We start from the raw sequence: 20105 nt of genomic DNA on the forward strand, positions 1-20105 counted from the left end.
TTGCCTATTGGCATATAAAGGATTGAGTATCTTCATTCCCAGGTTAGCCAAATCCCTTGTCCAATTAGTAAACACCATAAAATATGCTGTATATTTTAAGCAGGCACCTCTTATTGTTAATAACTATTGTTGAAGTATAATTGCAGTGTAGTTCCATAAAAATGTAATATAACAGTAGCATAATCCAATTAAACAATAGTAATTGTGAATGATTATACAAAACCTCAGTCTTTTTTATGGCTATTTCTAACAGTGAGCTTGTGTACACTATATAAACACCATCTGTAGAAAACCAGACATTCAACTGCTATCTGAATACAGATATATAAAAATGTATCATCAATGTGAGCATAAAGTTAAACAGTTATTTTCTGCAACTTCCTGTAATCTACATTAAGTCAACAATTTACCCCTTTAGATTCACTTTCCTGCTTCACTGAATCCAGGCTTAGTTACTTGCACCATTTTCTGTTTACTGCAAAAATCTATATGCACAAGCCCTGAATCTCTAACTCCACCTCCACCAAGCCTTTCCCCAGGATTAAACATCTTTAATTTGCACTCCTGCATTCTGGCCCACTCCCTCTCTATGTGCAATTATGATTAAGCATTAGAGGTTGACACAGAGCAGGGTTCCCAAATTTCTTGCAGTGAATAGCTTTTGAGGTGTTTTAGTAGCAGGCTGCTAGTTGTGAATACCAAAGCAGGGTCTTTTCCCTCTGCAGAGGCCCCTTCCTAAGTACAAACAATGAAAATGAAAAGCAATAAAAAAAAAAAGACTCTGGGCTCTGAATGCTTTTTAGGGTCAAGCACTAAAACCTTCTTTGACAGCTACACAACCCACACTTGTTCTCCTCAAGAGAATTTGACCTCAAGTGAGGAATTGAACAAAGAGCTTGTTTTGTCTAGAGTAGACAAATACGTTGTTCTAACGCAACAAACAAACTTCAGATAAAACACACAGATAAATGACAGGAGGGGGGGAAAAACTCACAGAGATGAAGCCTCAGTCTGCAAAACCCAATTTGTGCAAATTTAAAAAAAGAAAATATTTCTGATTTCATTTGACTTTGTAGTGCACAGCAGAAGGTTAATCAAACTAAAGCATTACATTTCTCCTTTGTTATTGATTAACCAAAGCCAAGTAATATTATCATTTTACGTAATGTATTTAAATCATGAGTATTTTCCCAGATGCTCTGCACAGTCACTCTACAGATTTCACTTGAAAGTTGTTCATATGTGAAAGCATAGAGAGTTGATACAAACACTTTGCTGTGATAACAACACAAGCTCATTTCATTTTCTCAGTTCAGCAGGAAATTACTTTTTTCCCCTTGGAATTCTCTCTCTCTCTTTATAAAAGAATTATTCCTGCATAATTTGAAATGTAAGTGTGCTCTAAAATGCTGCACTTTTGTGCCAGCTTTCACCATAGGCCTAGGGTTACCAGATGTTCCAATTTTATAGGGACTGTCCTGATATTTGGGGCTTTTTTCATATGAGCTCCTATTACCTCCCACCCCCATCCCAATTTTTCACACTTGCTGTCTGGTCACCCTACACAGGCCTGATCCTAAATCCACTGGAATCAATGAGGGTCTTTCACTGGGTTCTCTGAGCTTTGAAACAGGCCCCAAGTACATTAGAAAACTGCTTTGGATGAGCCAGATTTTCTGCCATCATAACTCCATGGATTTCAGTGTTTCAATGGCATTACACCAGCAGAAAATTTGGCGCAGTGACTTGCTGGGTGAAATCTTGGCTCCACAGAAGCAATGGGAGTTTTACTATTGATTTTACCCACTGACTAATGAAGTTAAAACTGATTATACCATGGGCTGATCCAGCACCCAGTGATTTCAGTGGGAACATGATCAGGCCTGAGGTCAGAGTACTCCATCTAGGCAGCCAGTGTCACCCTCCTACTAAGCTAATATTCTCTGATGTGTTCCTTAACTGCACTATGGATTCTAATTCTGAAGTGGATTCCCCATGACTATCTTGCAAGCAACACATGTGGAGCTACACATACATCCGTTAATTAATTCACATTGGTCAACTGCTATGAAAAGAACTAATTGGGACAAATTCAGCCTTGGTACCACTCCACTGATTTGCTCAGAACTGACTAAGTATTATTCAATTTTTATTGCTATTTTTGTTCAAAGTTGTTTAATTTTTACATGCCAGCTAGCAATCTCTGGCCAGATTTTCCTAGGTAAGGGGACATTATTTCATGTATTGTGTGTGTGTGAGAGAGCGAGAGAGAGAACAAGGTTGTCCAATCATTTATAGTAACACCAGTATCCTGAAACTGTGTCACCATGAGTTCCAGCCCTCGCTTTTTCATTGCAAATGCACAAAATAGCCTTAAACCTATCTGTTACAGTAAGAGAAGAAAGTCTATACATCATCATCATCACTATTATTATCTGTATTCTGGTTGTGTCCATAATGGGCCACGTACTGCTCACACACTAAAGTCCCTGCCCTGAAGAGGCTATAATCTAAAATGACAAAGTATAAAAGGTCAGAAGGGACACAATGAAATATATACACAGTTTTAGATATGTTATATACATTATTCTTGTTAATAAATACACATCAGCTATAGCTAGCTGGCTCTCTCTTTTTGGCCATCTTCCTGTAGGCATCAAGGCAGAAATGGGTCTTGAAGAGGGATTTGGAAGGGGAGAAGCTTCATGGATCAGTTTCAGGTGGGCCTTCCATGTAGTTTGGAAACAGGTGCCAGGACAGTTGTGGAAAAAGTATGTGGAGAAGGTTGTCATCACTGACAAGACAGAGAGGAAGGTGGGGAGAGCTGGGATAAGAAAAAGAACAGAAGTAGGGAGCAGTAACACTGGAGAGGACCTTGAAGGTTAATATGTAAAGCTTCAACTTGATGTAGCTGGTAGCACTACTACTAGGCTCTGTAGTATAGTATGACTTTTTCTCACTCTGCCACTTGGATATGTCACGATGCTGCTCTTTATAAAGCTTTAATCCTGCATCCACTGAAGTCAAGGGCAAAGCTCTCATTAACTGCGGTGATGCAGGTTCGGACCCTATGGATGTTCTTTTTCATGACAGTATCTCAGCACTCAGTAACACCAGTCAGCAGTGACAGCTGCAGGGGCATTGCCGTGCCATGCACCTCTAAGTCAGGGTAGGTAGCTAAAATGGAACACACTGCAAGTTTACAAGGGTGGGACTCAGGCTGTAACTTTTATGTATTTACTTTGGCACTTCTGAGAGTGACACAGAGAGCATGTACCCGCGTACTCATAGGTGAGGGTGGTGATACCTGACTGCAAATTTATTTTGGATGTATCAGGCCACTTTTTGTTTTTAATAAAATGATATCAGTGTTCAAATGGCCTAGATATCACAGATATAATTTATTGATGTAAGCCAAACTTTTCAAAAGTTACCTGATTTTCAGATGTGCTGGACACCCACAGCTCCAGTTCAACTGGAGTTAGGTGCAAGGTGCCTTAAATCGAGTAAACAAAATCACAGGCTATTTTTTAAAAAATGCTTTATCATACCAAATAGGTACATTTTGTGAGGTTCACTGAAAGCCAGAAGAAACTTCAAACTGAGACACTTCAAATAGGCAATTATGAAAGGTGGCTATACTTTAGTATACACAATTTATTTTTTCATTGCTTTATGTTAATGACAAATACTTGTTTGCTCTCTGTGCACCTGGGGCTGGGTTATTAAAAAAAGAGCTCTGACTTTGAAGCAACAATACACTTTGAACTTTTCAAATATCACCAGAGACTATAATGCTGCAGTGTTTGAAATATATATTCTCCTCGTCTTCATTTTTGTAAAGTCTCTTTATACAGAATTTAAATATTTGGCCAAGACAATATCTCTGAGAACTGAGACGAATACCAGTACAAGGACAGACTTTTCAGACCCTTGCAAAACTAACACTGAGCATGACTAAGCATGCAAATAACAAGTTAGATGGCTATTTTACTTCATGGTTGTGATGTGTACAATCACTGTACGAACATAAAACGTAGGTGTATATATTTGCCTGCACATCTGCAAATGAGGCCCCGGAGTGGTTTGGAATAGAAACTAATAAAAGGAAAAACATCGACATGGAAAAGTCTTGTTCTTTCTTTCCTTGCTCTATGTTATCTTCAGTATGTTGTTGTTGTTATTGAAGGACTATTTCTGTAAAAAGATACATTTTCAATGAGGTTTTAATCCAGCAAAGCATTTATGCAAATGTGTAACTTTAAGCATGTGAGCAGTCACGTCAATTAAATTACTACTCATATATGCTTAAAGTTACACATGTGCTTTATTGGATCAGGGCCTTGGGCTTAGCTACACACAAAAGTTGTACAACTTTAACTATACCAGTATAGTAATAGAAGTCCACCTACACTAGTGTGGATGCAGTTATACTGATACAAAGGTGTTTATATGAGTATAGTTGATTCCTAAGCCAACTACCAATTTAATTTTTTCAGTTAGGAAAAAAAAATCACATCTGTGGTCAATGCAGTTAAATCAGTACAAAAACTGTATGTAGACTGAACTGGTGGTAAAGACGTTGAAAAAGTGAATACCCTGTGTGCTTGGACAGAAAACATTATTGAAAATATTTCCTCTCCACTCTGTAGTAGAGATAAAAAGAGTGTACATCACAGGTGTTTAGAAATTAACTGTCAGAAAAGCTCATCCAAAGCCATACCTCCTTGTTAGATTTTAGTAGTTTAAAACAAAACAACTGTCTCTTTTTTCTGTCCCTCAGAGGCACCTACCTAGCATGAAACTCAACCCTCCTCAACCTTCAAAAACAGGAATTCACTGGTGGTTGAAAACACTTAAGCATTTTTCAGTTGAAGGGATTTTCATTTTTCAAGCTTTTTCATAAGCAAGCAGCTGACTTTTAAGAACTGTTTGTTTTTTCTATCCAGTGGCACAGACAAAGCCAGTGATTGATTTTCCAAGGTCGCAACTGCATCGCTAATTTGTGCGCCACACATCAAATGGCCAGTTACACATCGAACTGGGGCTTTGAAAGTGCAAGCACATTAACAGAATAGGCAATTTAGGCATGCAATTGCATATACATTTTGTTCACCTAGGACCAGATCCAGCCTAGTGTAGCTGCTATGAGTTTTTCCATTTTTTCTATTTATTAAAAGGTGCATCAAGTCGTTAATTTCTTTGAAAATCTGACCCCATCACTGCTGCCAGCAGGGACAGCTCCAGGCCCCAGCACGCCAAACTTTGGTGTAGCCGCAGGACCAGCGGACCCTCCGCAGGCACACCTGCAGGAGGTCTACCGGAGCCGCAGGACCAGCAACCGGCAGAGCGACCCTGCGGCATGCCACCGTGTTTGGGGCGGCAAAATGTCTAGAGCCGCCCCTGGCAGCCAGCACTGACTGAATCCAGGAGTCCTTTGCTCAAGCTATGCTCTTCCAAAACCAGTTTGCATGGCTAACTTGAAAGACCATGTGTTAATGGCTGGTAAGTGATATACAGTTAGTAAAATATCCTCCCTGTTACTAAGCAGGAAGACACATAAGAACATAAGAATGGCCGTACCGGGTCAGACCAAAGATCCATCTAGCCAAGTATCTGTCTATCGACAGTGGCCAATGCCAGGTGCCCCAGGGGGAGTGAAGCTAACAGGCAATGATCAAGTGATCTCTCCCCTAACATCCATCTCCATCCTCTGATGAACAGAGACTAGACACCTGTGCACATAAATGTACTGAAAGATTTTCTGAATTGTTCTCACTCTGCTCTAGTGATCCTATTACCAGGTAGAACAAATTCATTATTTATATTTCATAGGCAAACCAAAACCCAAACCAATCAAACAAAAAATAAAAAACGAGGGCATTTTATTTGTGCCAAAATGCTGGATCTGTTCTTTACCAATTAGATTTGTGAATTAATCTCTTCCGCTGATGGTTTAAAGTGTGTATTTTGAGAATAGTTTCTTCACAAACAGTACATTATCCTATTTTACTTCCATCTACTTAGTCTATTAATGCAGGAGTGTGCATTTTCCTGTAGCAGAAAAACTTAAAGTGTACCAAGAGACTACAGTGATAAATTACATGTACATGCTGTGTCATATCCAATTCACTCAAATTGACTGTGCACTGCATTATGCTGTTAGTGCATGGAAGATCAATAAATATGGAGACAATCCAACAAGGCTTTCTCTATTCCCATCCAATTCTAGTAGGTCTGAGACAGATCATGCTACTATGATGTGTATGCTGCTGCTGAAGGGGGGCAGGTGGTGCATAGACACCATTCAAACTTGGCCTATTCAATCCAAACTCCTCTAACTCTCCATTCATGCATAGCAAAACACCATCTGGTCCTATTTTGCCTCCAGCAATCACAGCTGACCAAAAACGATAATAACAGCTGTTGCAAAACAAAAGCCAAACAAAGGGGAGAGGGAAAGGTTAGAATGAAGTCCAGTGCTGAAAAATACTCCATGAAGTGAGAAATGGAAAAGGAGCCATTCAAATGTCCAAACCCCATTGAAAGGAATCAGCGCCAGACTTCTGGTTAAACTTGAGATATTTAATCCATCTGGCTAGAAAAATCTTCAAACCACAATGGTCAGGTGATAATATATAGTTGAAATTATGCTGCATAAAGGTATTTAAAGCCTTTGTTCTCTGAGTTGGAAACTAATGACCCCGTGTCAGCTAAAAATTAAACCTCCTTATGTTCTTTCATCATATGTCAGCCTCGGTTAATGTGAAAGTAGAATGTCGTTAACTGGGGTGATAAAGTATCTAAAACCTTGGGAAATTAAGGGGGTAGTTAAGTACTTGTTAATGATAGGAGTAAAAACTTTATTTAATAGGTGTATGACACCAAAATCCTTAGGCATATTTCCTGTATGAATTGTATATTAACAGTTGAATTTCTGACCTCTAACAGCAAAATTATGTACTCAAACCTGGAGCATATGAATGCTAACTTGTACAATTTGAAACACAAGATGTTCTGCAATATGCTGTTGTGGACCATGTGAAATGTAATTTTGTAACAAGTAGGGGGAAAGTAGTTTTCCATGATTCAAATCTTGACATTTAATATGTGCAGTTCTGCTTAATGATTAATGTTTTTAACTGCAGTAATTAAAACTATTTTTCCTGGAATTGACTATCAATAGTTCAGCAGCACTGAATCAAATGGGATACCACCCAGGATTTATGAAATCATTTAAAGAGCGTAATAACACCTGCTTCTAACAGCAAATAGTTGAAAACAGACTTCAGTTGTAATTAACTCTTATTACTAGTGACATTTTTCCAACAATACTTCATAGGTCTTCAAAATGACAATTATAAAACTAATACACAATTACTGTCACATGGAGTTTAGCAATTATTTTTGAAGACAGTTGTCTAAAGGTTTTAAAATAGATTATAAAATGGTTCCCATTGTTATGTAACGTTGGTTAAAACTGACACAGAAAAATCTCTCACTGGCAACCTCTGCTGTGACATTTTTAATGCATGCGGACTTCCTCATGTGTGGAATAAACCTTCTCCTCCCCAGACATAATTAGATATCATAGTAAGGCTATTTCGAACACTGGTACCTGTCAACTAATACCTATTATGAAATACTTCAATTTATACATGACTTTTTCTGCTCCAAGAAATCTATAAATTTATAATTAGAATCTCCTGCTGCTCAATATTTGTACATAACAAACAAAGTACCAGATTATGAAATATTGAAAGCTGAATTCATTATTAATAACTCACAATATATAGTAAATCTTCACAACTATAACTGCAACTTTTTAGGAATCTATATTCCATTTTGTTGGGTTCTACCCTGAGCTCAGTAGCCATGGACACCACCTCTACCATGCTCATTCTTTTCAGATTAGGATTCTGCTCAGGCTTGACACTTGCTGTTTTTAATTTTCATTTTATCATAAGCAGTTTTAGATTGTTGCCAGTGGTAATTTGCAATTTTTATCAAGACCTCTTCATTATAGTTTCTGACAGGACAGATGCTGTAATTAATCATGCAAGACAACTGGGGATAGTGGTCACAGTGCACTTGTACTGCAGCTACTACGGGGAAAGAAATCAGAGAAAGAAAAAGAAGAGTTCTTTTCCTTCTCAAGAATAAGAATGTATAAAAAGCACCAGCATCTCGACACTACAGTAGAGGAAGATTCCAAACCTGCCACGTGATATGCTTATGTTTTTTACCCTTATATATCACTCAGTGCTCATATCCTAAAATATGCAAATAAGAAATAGAGATGAGCTTGAATCACAAAGTTCAGGGTTTTTATATCCAGGGTTTTGAATCAGCCGGTTACAGAAGTTCAGGGGTTTTTTAAAACCAGAATTTTGACTGAGACCATTATGAAATACTACTAGTCTGCCCGATTCTGCTACCTCATCTCCTCAAGTAGTGCCTTTGATATTATGCAACATCCGTGTATTGTGAAAATTTTATAATCCCACCCTCTATACACTGCCTGTGCAGTTAGTCACAGAGACTCTAAACAAGTCATATGCTGTTCTTCACATATTTTAACAAGGGCATTTGTACATATACCAGAACTGATCGTATACAATACCAGCAAATTTTGCACAGTACCTAGTTACACAGGGTGCTTGAGAAAATAAAAATCTGAAGGGAGAATAAGTAAGTTTTTAAAGACAGTACTATTAAAAGTTAACACTTTCTTTTGGTTGTTGCATCAAACACTTCCAGTCCACTGGTTTTACTGAAATGTGTTTATTCTATAGCAAGATAAAAGCATTTATTTTAGATAAGCAAAATACAAACAACTTAATTGCTGCTATCATAACTCATAAAAAAGTATAAAACAGCTTAAAAACACAATAAGCAACGTAGCAATTAATAGTTCATGTTACCAGTGTTTACATTAAAGCCTCATTTATGAAAACTTTACAACACGATATGAAAACTTACAACTTTTAAAGAAAATATTTACATTGATTATTCAGATGTGAAGCTTTTTATATATTCTACTGGTATTACAGCATATTAAAACCTCTTGCATTTTTTAATTTCAGTTTTTGTAATAACAGTTTTATTTAAGTGCATTTCCCTTTTAAAAATACAGTGTATTAAATCTGAAACTCATCACTTAAACACAGAATATAATATTCACATTTGTTTTGTAACTGGAATTAACATAATAGGGTAACAGTGTCGATATATATTTTGTTACAAAGTATAGTAGGTTTATTTAGAGAAATCAAAGTGAAAGGACGGGTCAACTATTTAAATTTAGTCGCTTGCGTTTGTTTTTCTGCAGAGGTGTAGGAAAGAAAAAAATACGAGCTTTGGCAAAAATCTGATTTACATTATTTTCATGACAAAAAAATGCCATCAACTACTCATGTCATACAAGTATGATTGTATGAAATCCAATCATTATTTTACAGGTTGTTACAACTGTGCTTTTAAGGGTTTCATGAGGTTAAACTGCCTTGAAGTGCATTACTCACTTTTAGAGAAAGAAAGGTTACATTATATAACTCCAAAAGGCCATTCTGCAGTCATAACATCCAAGTATTTATTAGGCCATTTGATTCACATATTGTAGGTAAAGCTTAAATAAATTAAAAAGGCCATCACATGAAAAGGAGCACAGCTTTTATTTTTTTAATTTTTTTTTAACAAAATGATTTATAGTCAGCTAAAAGATGATACACAGCTACATTGTAGTTCTTTATTGCCTATCTAATAGACACTTTAGAGGATCGTTTGATCTGTTATGCATCTCTGCATAACTACTATCAACAATTTACAGTTTTCAGCCAAATATGGTTTACCCCTACCCCCTTGATAAATGCAAAACAACGTTACAAGAACATTTATCTTCAGAAAATACTAACCTGCGATAATACTTGAGTCTGTGTTTGGGACTGTATTTGTGACTGGTGCTGCTGAGATGCTGGCTGAGGGCTCCCAATGGCAGGGATGGGTGAGGTCATCTGTGAGGCTACAGGGGAATGCTGCTGAGGAGAAGGCTGGGACTGGTGTTGCATGTGTTGCATTTGCTGTTGCTGCATTTGCTGAAGCTGTATCTGTTGCAGCTGTTGTTGCATTTGCTGCTGATTAATTTGCTGGTGAAGATGCTGCTGCTGCTGCTGCAAATGTTGCTGCATGTGGTGCTGAAAATGCTGCTGTTGCATTTGTTGTTGGATTTGCTGATGCATTTGATGCTGATGTAGTTGCTGCTGCTGCATTTGCTGCATCTGTTGCTGCTGTAGCTGTTGCATCTGATGCTGCTGGGTTTGCATTGAAGGGCTTACTTGCGATGAAGATGGTGTTGTGACCATATTTGTTCCCATAGAGCTTATCAATGGGGCTGCAATGTTTGCTGGCATGTTTGGTGCAATGGTAACAGAAGCTACAATCTGATTCATTGGCAGTCTCATGGTTAAAGGTTTTGGAGCAATTGCCCTGGGAAGGGACTGTTGGAGAGTCTGAGGAGATGCAGACACTGTTGCATGTTGAGAGAGAGGAGTATTCAGCAGAAGGGAGGATGACAAATTAGTGGACGCCAACGTTTGCTGAACAGACCGTATTGTCTGGGCTTCAGCTGATTCTGCAGCCGCCTGCATTTAAAAGAGACATTCAAGAGCTGATATTGGTACAGAGAAGGGCATTATTATCAGGCTCACAAATTATATGAAGTCCCTTTCTGCCCTCATATACTGTTAATGTAAACAGCTTAACATGAAGTAGGAAAGATCATTCATCCTAAGCAGTCTTACAGTTGTTATAGTGGTTCATGCAGCAGATATGAGTCACAATACTTCTTAGAGTTTGCACAATGCAGCTGATTTCCTTTATTGAACAGCAGTTTCAATAGATCTATTGTCTCATTTCTTATTTCTTCCCTTTTAAATTAAATCTGTACAAGATAGAGAGCCGGCAGGGATCCTGGCTAAGAGTTACCCAGATCAATTTAAGAGACCTCACATTTTTACAGGGACAAAAAGGGGTGCTGTTGAGGTGAAGAAAAAATCCAGAAGCTGCCAAGGAAAGAAAGGGGTTTTTTTCCTGGAAAATATCAATTAGCAGGGAGAAGAGACCATTAGGGCTCAGATTCATTCCATCCTGCATTAATACACCGCTCTAGCTGGTACCACAAACAACTAAAGTTCTGATTCTGACAGAAAGCTAAATTCTGCTCTCCCTGAACCCTTGCAATCCTGCTGAAGTCAATGGGATTGCATGGGGGAAGACCTGAATTTGGCCCAGCAGCTTTAAGATAAATACCCACAGGGACATCATGGCACAATACGTTGCATACTTGCATATTTGTTTTCCACAAAACTTTCCTGTGACGGATGTGAATGGAATTACTGATGACACACCACTGAAGGGCAAAACCTCTTTAACTGACTTGTAGAGTATGGTTCTCAACGATTGCTGGTCATTAGTGTACCAAGTCGGAGTTCTTTACAGATAATTAAAGTCTAAAGGGATTTCAATGAGAGTTAGGCATTTTTGAAAATCCCAGTCAGTGCCTATCTGCATCTTTAGGCACCTAAATATATTTAACAATCCAGGCCTGTTATGCTGACCAATAGAGTCTCATTGTTTCTGTGTACTCCCCTGTCTGTCTATATCCATCTGTTCTCTTGTCTTGTATGTAGATTATAACCCCTTAGGATAGGGACCATCTTTTTGTTCAGTGTTTGTAAAGTACCTACAATGGGATTCTGGTCCATGACTAGAGCTCCTAGCCACGACAGTAATACAAACAACTAATAATAATAGTAAGTCCCACTGTCTTTGAAAGACAATGATACTTTGGCTCCTAAGCAACCTTGGTGCTTTCGAAAAGAAGATTAGGGTAACATTTTCAAAAGTGTCTAAGTGACATAGTGGCCTCATTTTACAAACCCTTGAGATAATAAAGAGCCATATCCTGCGGACAATATAACTTCAGATATAGCTCAAAGTTTTCAACTACTGGTGTTGTTTTGATATTTGTAATCTGAATTATATGAAATGCTCAACACTTTCTCTTGTGCTATTCATATAAGTGATCTTGAGAGCTGGTTTTCATCATTTTCTTGTACTGTCTCCTTACATTTTATTGTTGGAGTTAGGGATTCTTTTGTAATTAATCCATGAGACATGTAAGCAGACTATTAATTGTATCTAGTAATTCTTCCATAGATATTTTAGTTGGATGCATGCATATATCTCTTATGTTCAAATGTGAAAGGAGAACCAATCTAAGAATGCCAATTAAAAGGCTCCTTCTTACATAAGAATGCTATAGGCTGACTTTCCTCATATTGCAAGATGGATTTTATAACTATATTTCTTCTGAAGTACTCAGTATGGATCCTGGTTGTCCATTTGCAGGTACTTTCTAAATTCATAGCCATAGTGTATTTCTGTCTTTCAACAGCAAGAAATACACAGGCTTCATCACGCCTCATCTTGCACCTTGCCCCATATCCAATATAGTCTGTCTTCTTAGAAAGTGGGAAGTTGGAAAATTCTGCAGATAGCTTGTAAATCTGAGTATTTAAAAGCCAATACATTTCTAATGATCAAATTCTACTTTTATAAACTGTCGCTCACCGTAGTGACATGTATTATTTTACTTCTAAAAATAACCCAGAGACAAGGTGTGTTTGCATAATTATTGTCCGATATTTATTACAGTGATTTTAGGACTATGAAAAAATTTTGTGCAAAAACTAAGCACAGAATGTCATTTGAGCTGTTACACAAAATGTTTCAGGGCTATATAAAAGGAATTCTGGGATTCTAGATTTATTTTTAATCACATGACAAAATTCACATTTAAATAACCATTGCCAAACTCTACCTTACGTTTGATTGAAGTCACCATCAGGCTTACCTTAGAAACAAGACTAGCTCTATAAGCAGCAAGTGCCTTTAGGTATTCTTTTTTGGCAGCTTCTGTTTTCCTTTTATATACCTGTTAAAGACACCACAATTAACACCAACTTCAGCTTATACATTTTTCACCATAAAACACCACTTGCCCCAATGGGGTCATGCTTGTATACATGCAAGGAAATTAAAGATATAGTCCTGCTTTTCAGTCTATACATCCTCCACCCACCCACACAATTATGTGATTTTTCTTCTCTTAAAATGTTGACAACTAGCCTTACACTGAAAATCATATTACCTTACACTGTACACTATCTACTCCTGTAGATGAACATCAGTTTTCATCTTACTGCCTACCTGTTTGGATTTTAACCACGGTACCCTAATGTTTTCCTTTGGTAATCCTTGTTATCACTAATCATATTATTGTTCTATGGCTGCTACAAATTGCTATAGTGAATGGTCTTAGCTGGTGGTCAGTACTATTAAGTATGACATTTCTTTCAGCAAGATGTTTCCTTCTCCTTGACGTGATTTCCAGGCTTGTCTCACCTCTCTAGGAACTAATACTGTACTAAGACCAGTTATCAGGGAGATATGGCAGGAGTGCAATTTCAACTGCTGGTAGAAGAGAAGAGAATGAAATTAAGTCTGAAAAACTAGTGAAAATCTCCAGGGAGTGAAGATTTTTTTTTAGGCAGTATGGATGAAGAAGTAGAAAAACATCACACTCTATTAAGGGTCGGATTTTGAAAAGTGTACAAAGTTGACCTAACTCAATTCCCACTGACTTTAATGGAAACAGAGTTAAGCCAAAGCTGAGCCATCTGTATTTTTGTACATCTCACTTTCAATATATGGAAAAAAATCACCTTTAAACTGCTAACATTTCGCAGGCTGAAAATCTTCCAAAGAAATCATAAACTGTATGTCCAAAACAAGAACCATTCATAGCTTGCCACAAAACTGTTTTCCAAATTAGGGCGCTTAAGGGGTGACTGGAGATCTCAGAATTGAGAGACAAAATATACTTTAGGATTGGGGATTTTAACTTCACTAACCAATGAAAACTAGAGCAGTCACCATTAAACCAAAACCAAGTGAATCAGCCACTTTACATGGCAGCAGGTGCTTTGTAACAAGAGGCCAATAAGTATGCCTCTCCCTTCTTCACATTGTTCTACTTACCACTAAGGGGTCTATTCTTCTATCTACATGCAAACATAACTTCCATTAACAATAATGGGGGTTGCACAGAAGTATCAACAGGAAAACAGACCCCCAAGGACTCTATTATTTTCTCAATTCATGCGTAGGAGTTATGTGGATATGGAGAGGAACACAACCCCTAAGAAGGAAACACTAATCTCTGAAAACTCATTCTACTGTACTAAGTTTTAAAATGAGCTATGAATAAAATTTCAAACAGTAGGCTGATATAATGAGGCACACAGGGTTGGCTTCAAAGGTTTGAAACCAACAATCTTTGTAACAAAGGTTCGTAAAGAAGACCAAAGGAAATGGCAAATGTGTTGTACCTTCCCTTCTAGTCTAAATTTTGAGTAAAGTAAAAAGAAAAAAAGCGTAACAATATATTATTTAATTATATATAACAGGGTACTGGGATGCCATCACCCAAGCTTTCTACAAACTGACCTGTAAAGACTGGACTTGATGGCATCAAACTGACCTGTAAAGACTGGACTTGTCCTATCTATGTGAATTGATAGGACACCAAAGTTCGATACCACCGGCAGACAACATGCTGCTTTGCAGTCAGCTCCTCAGGAAATGTAAATCAGCATAGCTCAGTGGAGCAACATTGATATACACTAGCTGACAATCTAGTTCCTGATATTTACTTGTCATTTTACTTCTCATAATATACTATTGCATAACTGCAGTCTATTCTTTATTACCTGTTTTTGTTCTTCTCCTAAACTGTCCCACATAGATGCTACTATTTTTGAAACCTCTCCAAATGTAGCATTAGGGTTCTGCCCTTTAATTGCAGCCTGTGTGTCCCTGAAGAATAGAGCATATGCTGACACTGGCTTTTGTGGTTCATTGGGATCTTTCTTTTTCTTCTTCTTTGGAGTCTTGGGCTTCTTGCCAGAATCCGGAGCAGCTCTTTTTTCTCCAGTAGCCTAAGAAACAGCAACAGAAATCATTGCCTACATGGTATATTCACTTGAAATATAGTTAGGAAGATCAAATGTGTATGAAAAATCCTCAGAAGTTCTATTAAACAACAAATGAATAAGATTAATGGACAGGTAACGTTTTAGAATCCTGTTGTGCAGCCCTTACTCCTGCTAAGTAGAATTAACTCAGGCGTTTAATCCCACTGGCCTTAATGGAAGTAAATGTGTGTGTAATAACTATTCAACATGACTAAGGGTTGCAGACTCAGTCCCTTAAGTTTTAGATGGGAAGAGCATGTCCTGGATATAATTTCAATAAAAATTAATACAGGCTACATTACATATTTTGTGCATTCTCCATGAAAGAATAGATTTCAGCAACAGAAACTCAAAAATAAGAAGCTTAGGGGCACCTCCTGGTCCCTTGGCTAAGCCTGTTAACTCCCGCTTGGACCAGGGGTTACGAATACTTTCCTCTGGCTACAGAGCAATAGTGGAGTCAATTCTTCAGAAGTGTGCATAATACAGCTCTTTAGTGATTTCAGGAGGATATCTTAGGCATATATCAAGTATCAGAGGGGTAGCCATGTTAGTCTGGATCTGTAAAAGCAGCAAAGAGTCCTGTGGCACCTTATAGACTAACAGACGTATTGGAGCATGCATCCGACATAGTGGGTATTTACCCACGAAAGCTCATGCTCCAATACATCTGTTAGTCTATAAGGTGCCACAGGACTCCTTGCTGTTTAGGCATATATGCATGTATAGGCCTATTTCTTTATGACAAATTTCAGATTTTATAGATGTGATCAGTCAGTTTACACTACCTTATAACTGTTTTGACATTTTAACATTCTTTAGTGTCATATATTAAAATATACATGCATTTTGCTAGAAATAAAGGTTGACCTTTCCCTTTTTATGGAAGTTTTAGTATGCCAGGAGTTCATTTCCATAGAGATTTAAATAGACCTGTTAGCAAAGGAATTATTCTGTTCAGATCAACTGAAATTAATACAAATATTTGAGCAATGAGAATTTACTTAAGGGTTAGGGTTGCATGTACTACCCAGGCAGATCTCCTGATGAAACCAATGGGAACTGTGCAAGTGAAAGCTCTGCAGGGTAGGGTCGTCATAAAGTAATATTATGGAGAAAAAGTATCAGGGGGTAGCCGTGTTAGTCTGGATCTGTAAAAAGCGATAAAGAGTCCTGTGGCACCTTATAGACTAACAGACGTATTGGAGCATAAGCTTTTGTTGGTGAATACCCACTTCGTCAGACGCATGTGTCTGACAAAGTGGGTATTCGCCCACGAAAGCTTATACTCCAATACATCTGTTAGTCTATAAGGTGTCACAGGACTATTAGGGAGAAAGTCCTTTCTTCACCATATCCCTCTGCTGTCACAGAGTATCCCTAGAACAGCAGAATGGGGTAGAATGCAAGGAGCACATATATGTTGTAAAAAGCCCCCTCTGTGATTCTTGAAGGGGTCCTCAGGAGGGTTTCCTGTGTGCCAGCCTCAGGGAGGTCTGGGGAGGATCCTTGGCAGGGAACTGATGACTACATGGATCCATCAGTTCACTGCTTCTCCACCCATCTACCCACAGGAAGTGGTGGAGTTGGAGAGTGATAGCAGTGTGTGTTCACTCTAGCTCTGTAGCAAATAAGCAACTATAATTTTACTAAGTAAAGAGGTCACCCAGAGCTTATGAATATTGCCACAATCATATACTCCACTACTGAAATATATGTATATTTTACCTGGCCACATTGCAGTGAAGTCAGCAGTTCTACTGCTACGTATTCAAAACTATATTATATCTAGTCATATATATTAAAACACATACTATAACTTACTCTGTTTGATTCATCTGCATCCTCTTCATTTATAGAGCTGGATGGGGAAGGAGTTGCTGATTTACTTGCAGGAGGTGAAGGAGAAGTATGTGGCAAGCTAGTGCCTCCTAAATTTAGTCCCAGCTGTGCACTTAGCTGAGACTGGTTAATGGTGGTTAACTGACTAGGAGGCATAATTCCTGAACGAGCAGCATCAGTCATATGAACAATCGATCTCATAATCAAAGAATGATCTTGGCGATACTGTGAAACTTGTGAGTGGCTATGATCCTAAAAAGCATGGAAAGAGCAAATATTTAGCAGCGACCATAAAATGTTATGGATCATTTTAACAGTCTTATTTAGTTGACACTGTCAACTTGAAATCTAGTCAGTTTAAAAAATGAGTTAAAAGCAGCTTGAGGTATAACACCTTCCCCAGAGTCCCCCTACCCATTATTGTGGCATTACAATCATATTTCCCTATTCTTTAAAATGTTTTCCACCTGTCGTTGTTGCTGTGCAGATTACCAACACAAACAAGGGGAAAACACTGACTGACTGTGCAGGGGAAACACTGAAACTGATGGGACACAAATTGCTGCTATCCACACACCAAGTAAACAAAATGAAAAAAAAATAAACATTTTCTTCTACTGAATGGCAACTCAGTTGTTACATAGTTCTTATCTGTAACCAACGTAGGTAAAAAAATAATTCAGACTGAAGTGGAATCCAAGTTATTTTAAGCAAAGAACCTGTAGAGTCTGGAACTCAGACACTGCAGCATGCTAGTGCACAGTTCAAATAATTCAAATCACTGCTAAAAAAAAATTCTGCAGGTAGCCTACAGAAAAGTAAATACACACAGATAAAAATAAAATCCAAATAACTAAGTACACATGGAACTAACAAACTACATCCTAATCATCAGTCTTATTTTTCTTGTATATTGTGTCTCTAACTCCCATCGTTTGTGGGTTTTTTGTCTTTACAGATCAAAAACTCTTGAGGGCCAGAACTGCTTTCTTATAAATCTGTACAGTACCTAGCATGTTTATAAATAACAACAGAGATCCTGAGTGTAAAATGAACTTGAATCTGTCTATGCAGAACTAGGTTTTATTATTTGTAAGTATATAAAGAAGATCAATATTCCATAAAAGAATATTTAAAAATGAAAGAAAAAATGCTCATTTATAGACCACACTTAGTAAATGGAGAGAATAAAAATCTCACAAATTGATTCAGAAATCTGCCTAATCTATATTGTTCAAACAGAGGGAAATGCAAGAAGTAAATTAGATTCTGAACATTCTTTCAGTGCTAATAATCTATACCATACTTAGTTGCACATGAAGGAATACTTAAATAAATATAGTTGAACCTCAGCAAACTGCAGATTCATGAAGTGCTCAATTTACAGTCTACCCCCAACTTCCCTGCTGGGTGCTGAGCTTACTTGAAAAACTGGCCAGAAGCATCTCAGTAGGACCTATAAGTGCTGAACTTATTTGACAATCTGGAGCTTATTTAAGTGCCTAAATAAGGCTGAACTCTTTCAGAATTGCCTCCACAAAGTCTGACTAGAGCTGGAATTTTCAACAAAACATTTTTTCTTTTTTCTTTTCTTTTTTTAAAGTCAATTCACCAAAACCAGTAGTGTTTATGAAACAGGTTCATATTCAACAAACCACCTGACTCAAAAAAAAAATGTGCAAAGAAGTTTCAGAAATGGTCAAAACATTTCATGTCAATTTTTTTAAATTAAGAATTCAATTATTTTTCAATCTGAAACAGCTTTCATTTAGAAATTTAAGATAGACTAAAAAAAGTTCACAATCAAAACTAAATATTTTAAAAAGTTACCAAAATGAAACATTTCAATGGACCTGAACCAAAATATTTTTGGTGCACATTTTTTTTAAAAGATTTTGATATTTTGTTCCATTTCAAGTCAGGAAAAAATTTCAAAGTCTCAAAAATTTTCATATTATGGGAAAACTATTTCCTGAAAGTTCTAAGGTGTGAAAATCTGTCCCTAAGTGATGCAGGGGGTTGGTAGTGGAAGGTGATGTTCATTCAACTTTCCATCCTCCTCATCTGTTGGAAACAAGATTGCCCAGCCTTTCTCACTTCCCTTAGAGCACCAAATAAGTGCCCCTTTACATTAACTCTGAATCTAGAGTTCTCTTGGTTATGTGCTGATACCCACTGTGGAAGCCTCCTTCAATTTGCAGAATGGTCTAGCACACAGCTATGAGCTCATGGATGTTTCCAGTGCCAAAGCACACAAAACACCCAACCATACCTAGTAGAATTACTTCACTGGGGTCCAACACAGATGCACTAACCCTCCAAATTCAAGGTACAGATCCTACATGCTGGGATCTCAGAACCCGCCAAGAGCTCTACCAAATTTCCCGTGGTCTACGAGCTGCTGCCAGCTGGGCTGCTCATCCCTGCTGGACTTCATTTCTCATCTTATTTCTCAAATGCTTTTATTATCTCCCAACTGCAAGAAAAGGAGCCTAGTTCCTTAGAGATGAATGTGTGTGCCAAAAATGAAGCATTTGATATAGAAATGTTTAAACCATCAGAGTGATTAGTTGAAATGCCTATTTGCTTCAGGGCACCTTTCTGTGAAATTTACTACCACTAACTATAGGGTCACTATGATTTAGAATTATATTGACAGTGGCATCTGGAAGTCATTTCAAGTCTTTTTTAAGGGATACCACTTTCTGTATATTAATTCAGTCCTTTTGCTTTACAGACACTAGTTTACTGTATTAAGAAAAAAAATTGCTGTTAAAACAAAGGTGGAGATAATCAGAATTCCCTTTCTTTGTGGGTCATGCCCAAAGCAGTTTCTAGGAAGTATTCTACCTCTAAAAGACTAGTTTTCCCTCGCTTCCTTGCTGTTACACAAAACCATCTTTCACAGTCTTTATACCAAAGCAGCAGAATACGAAGCCCTGGGTTACAAATGATTTACTCTAAGTCTTGTCATTTTGGTTGAGTCTATGATTTTATTGAAACTAAATTCTCTTGACTTTGCATTGACTCAGAATTTAATTTTATATACAAGCCCATGAATTGTTAACTGTTCCTTCTTTTGAGATGTTTGTGTGGGAGAAGGGGAGTTCTCTTTTTTTCCTCTTTGTATTTTTTTATTATTCCCTTCCCTGTTTTGCCTCAATAAAA

At 37.6% G+C, this 20105-nt stretch overlaps 1 protein-coding gene across 2 annotated transcripts in view; it reads right to left on the reverse strand.

Moving 5' to 3' along the window:
- Positions 1-8771: 8771 nt before the first annotated feature.
- TOX3 (TOX high mobility group box family member 3) overlaps positions 8772-20105 on the reverse strand; it is an 88681-nt gene continuing 77347 nt past the window's right edge. For both annotated transcript variants that reach the window (XM_050922549.1, XM_050922548.1), the window contains exons 4-7: positions 16920-17189; positions 14832-15059; positions 12914-12994; positions 8772-10640 (exon numbers count right to left, since the gene is read on the reverse strand). In XM_050922549.1, coding sequence (XP_050778506.1) covers positions 9900-10640; positions 12914-12994; positions 14832-15059; positions 16920-17189 — 1320 coding nt within the window. In that variant the 3' untranslated portion in view covers positions 8772-9899. The remainder of the gene's footprint in view (positions 10641-12913; positions 12995-14831; positions 15060-16919; positions 17190-20105) is intronic.

This window comes from Gopherus flavomarginatus, chromosome 14 (assembly GCF_025201925.1).
Source record: "Gopherus flavomarginatus isolate rGopFla2 chromosome 14, rGopFla2.mat.asm, whole genome shotgun sequence".
Classification (NCBI taxonomy): Eukaryota; Metazoa; Chordata; order Testudines; family Testudinidae; genus Gopherus; species Gopherus flavomarginatus.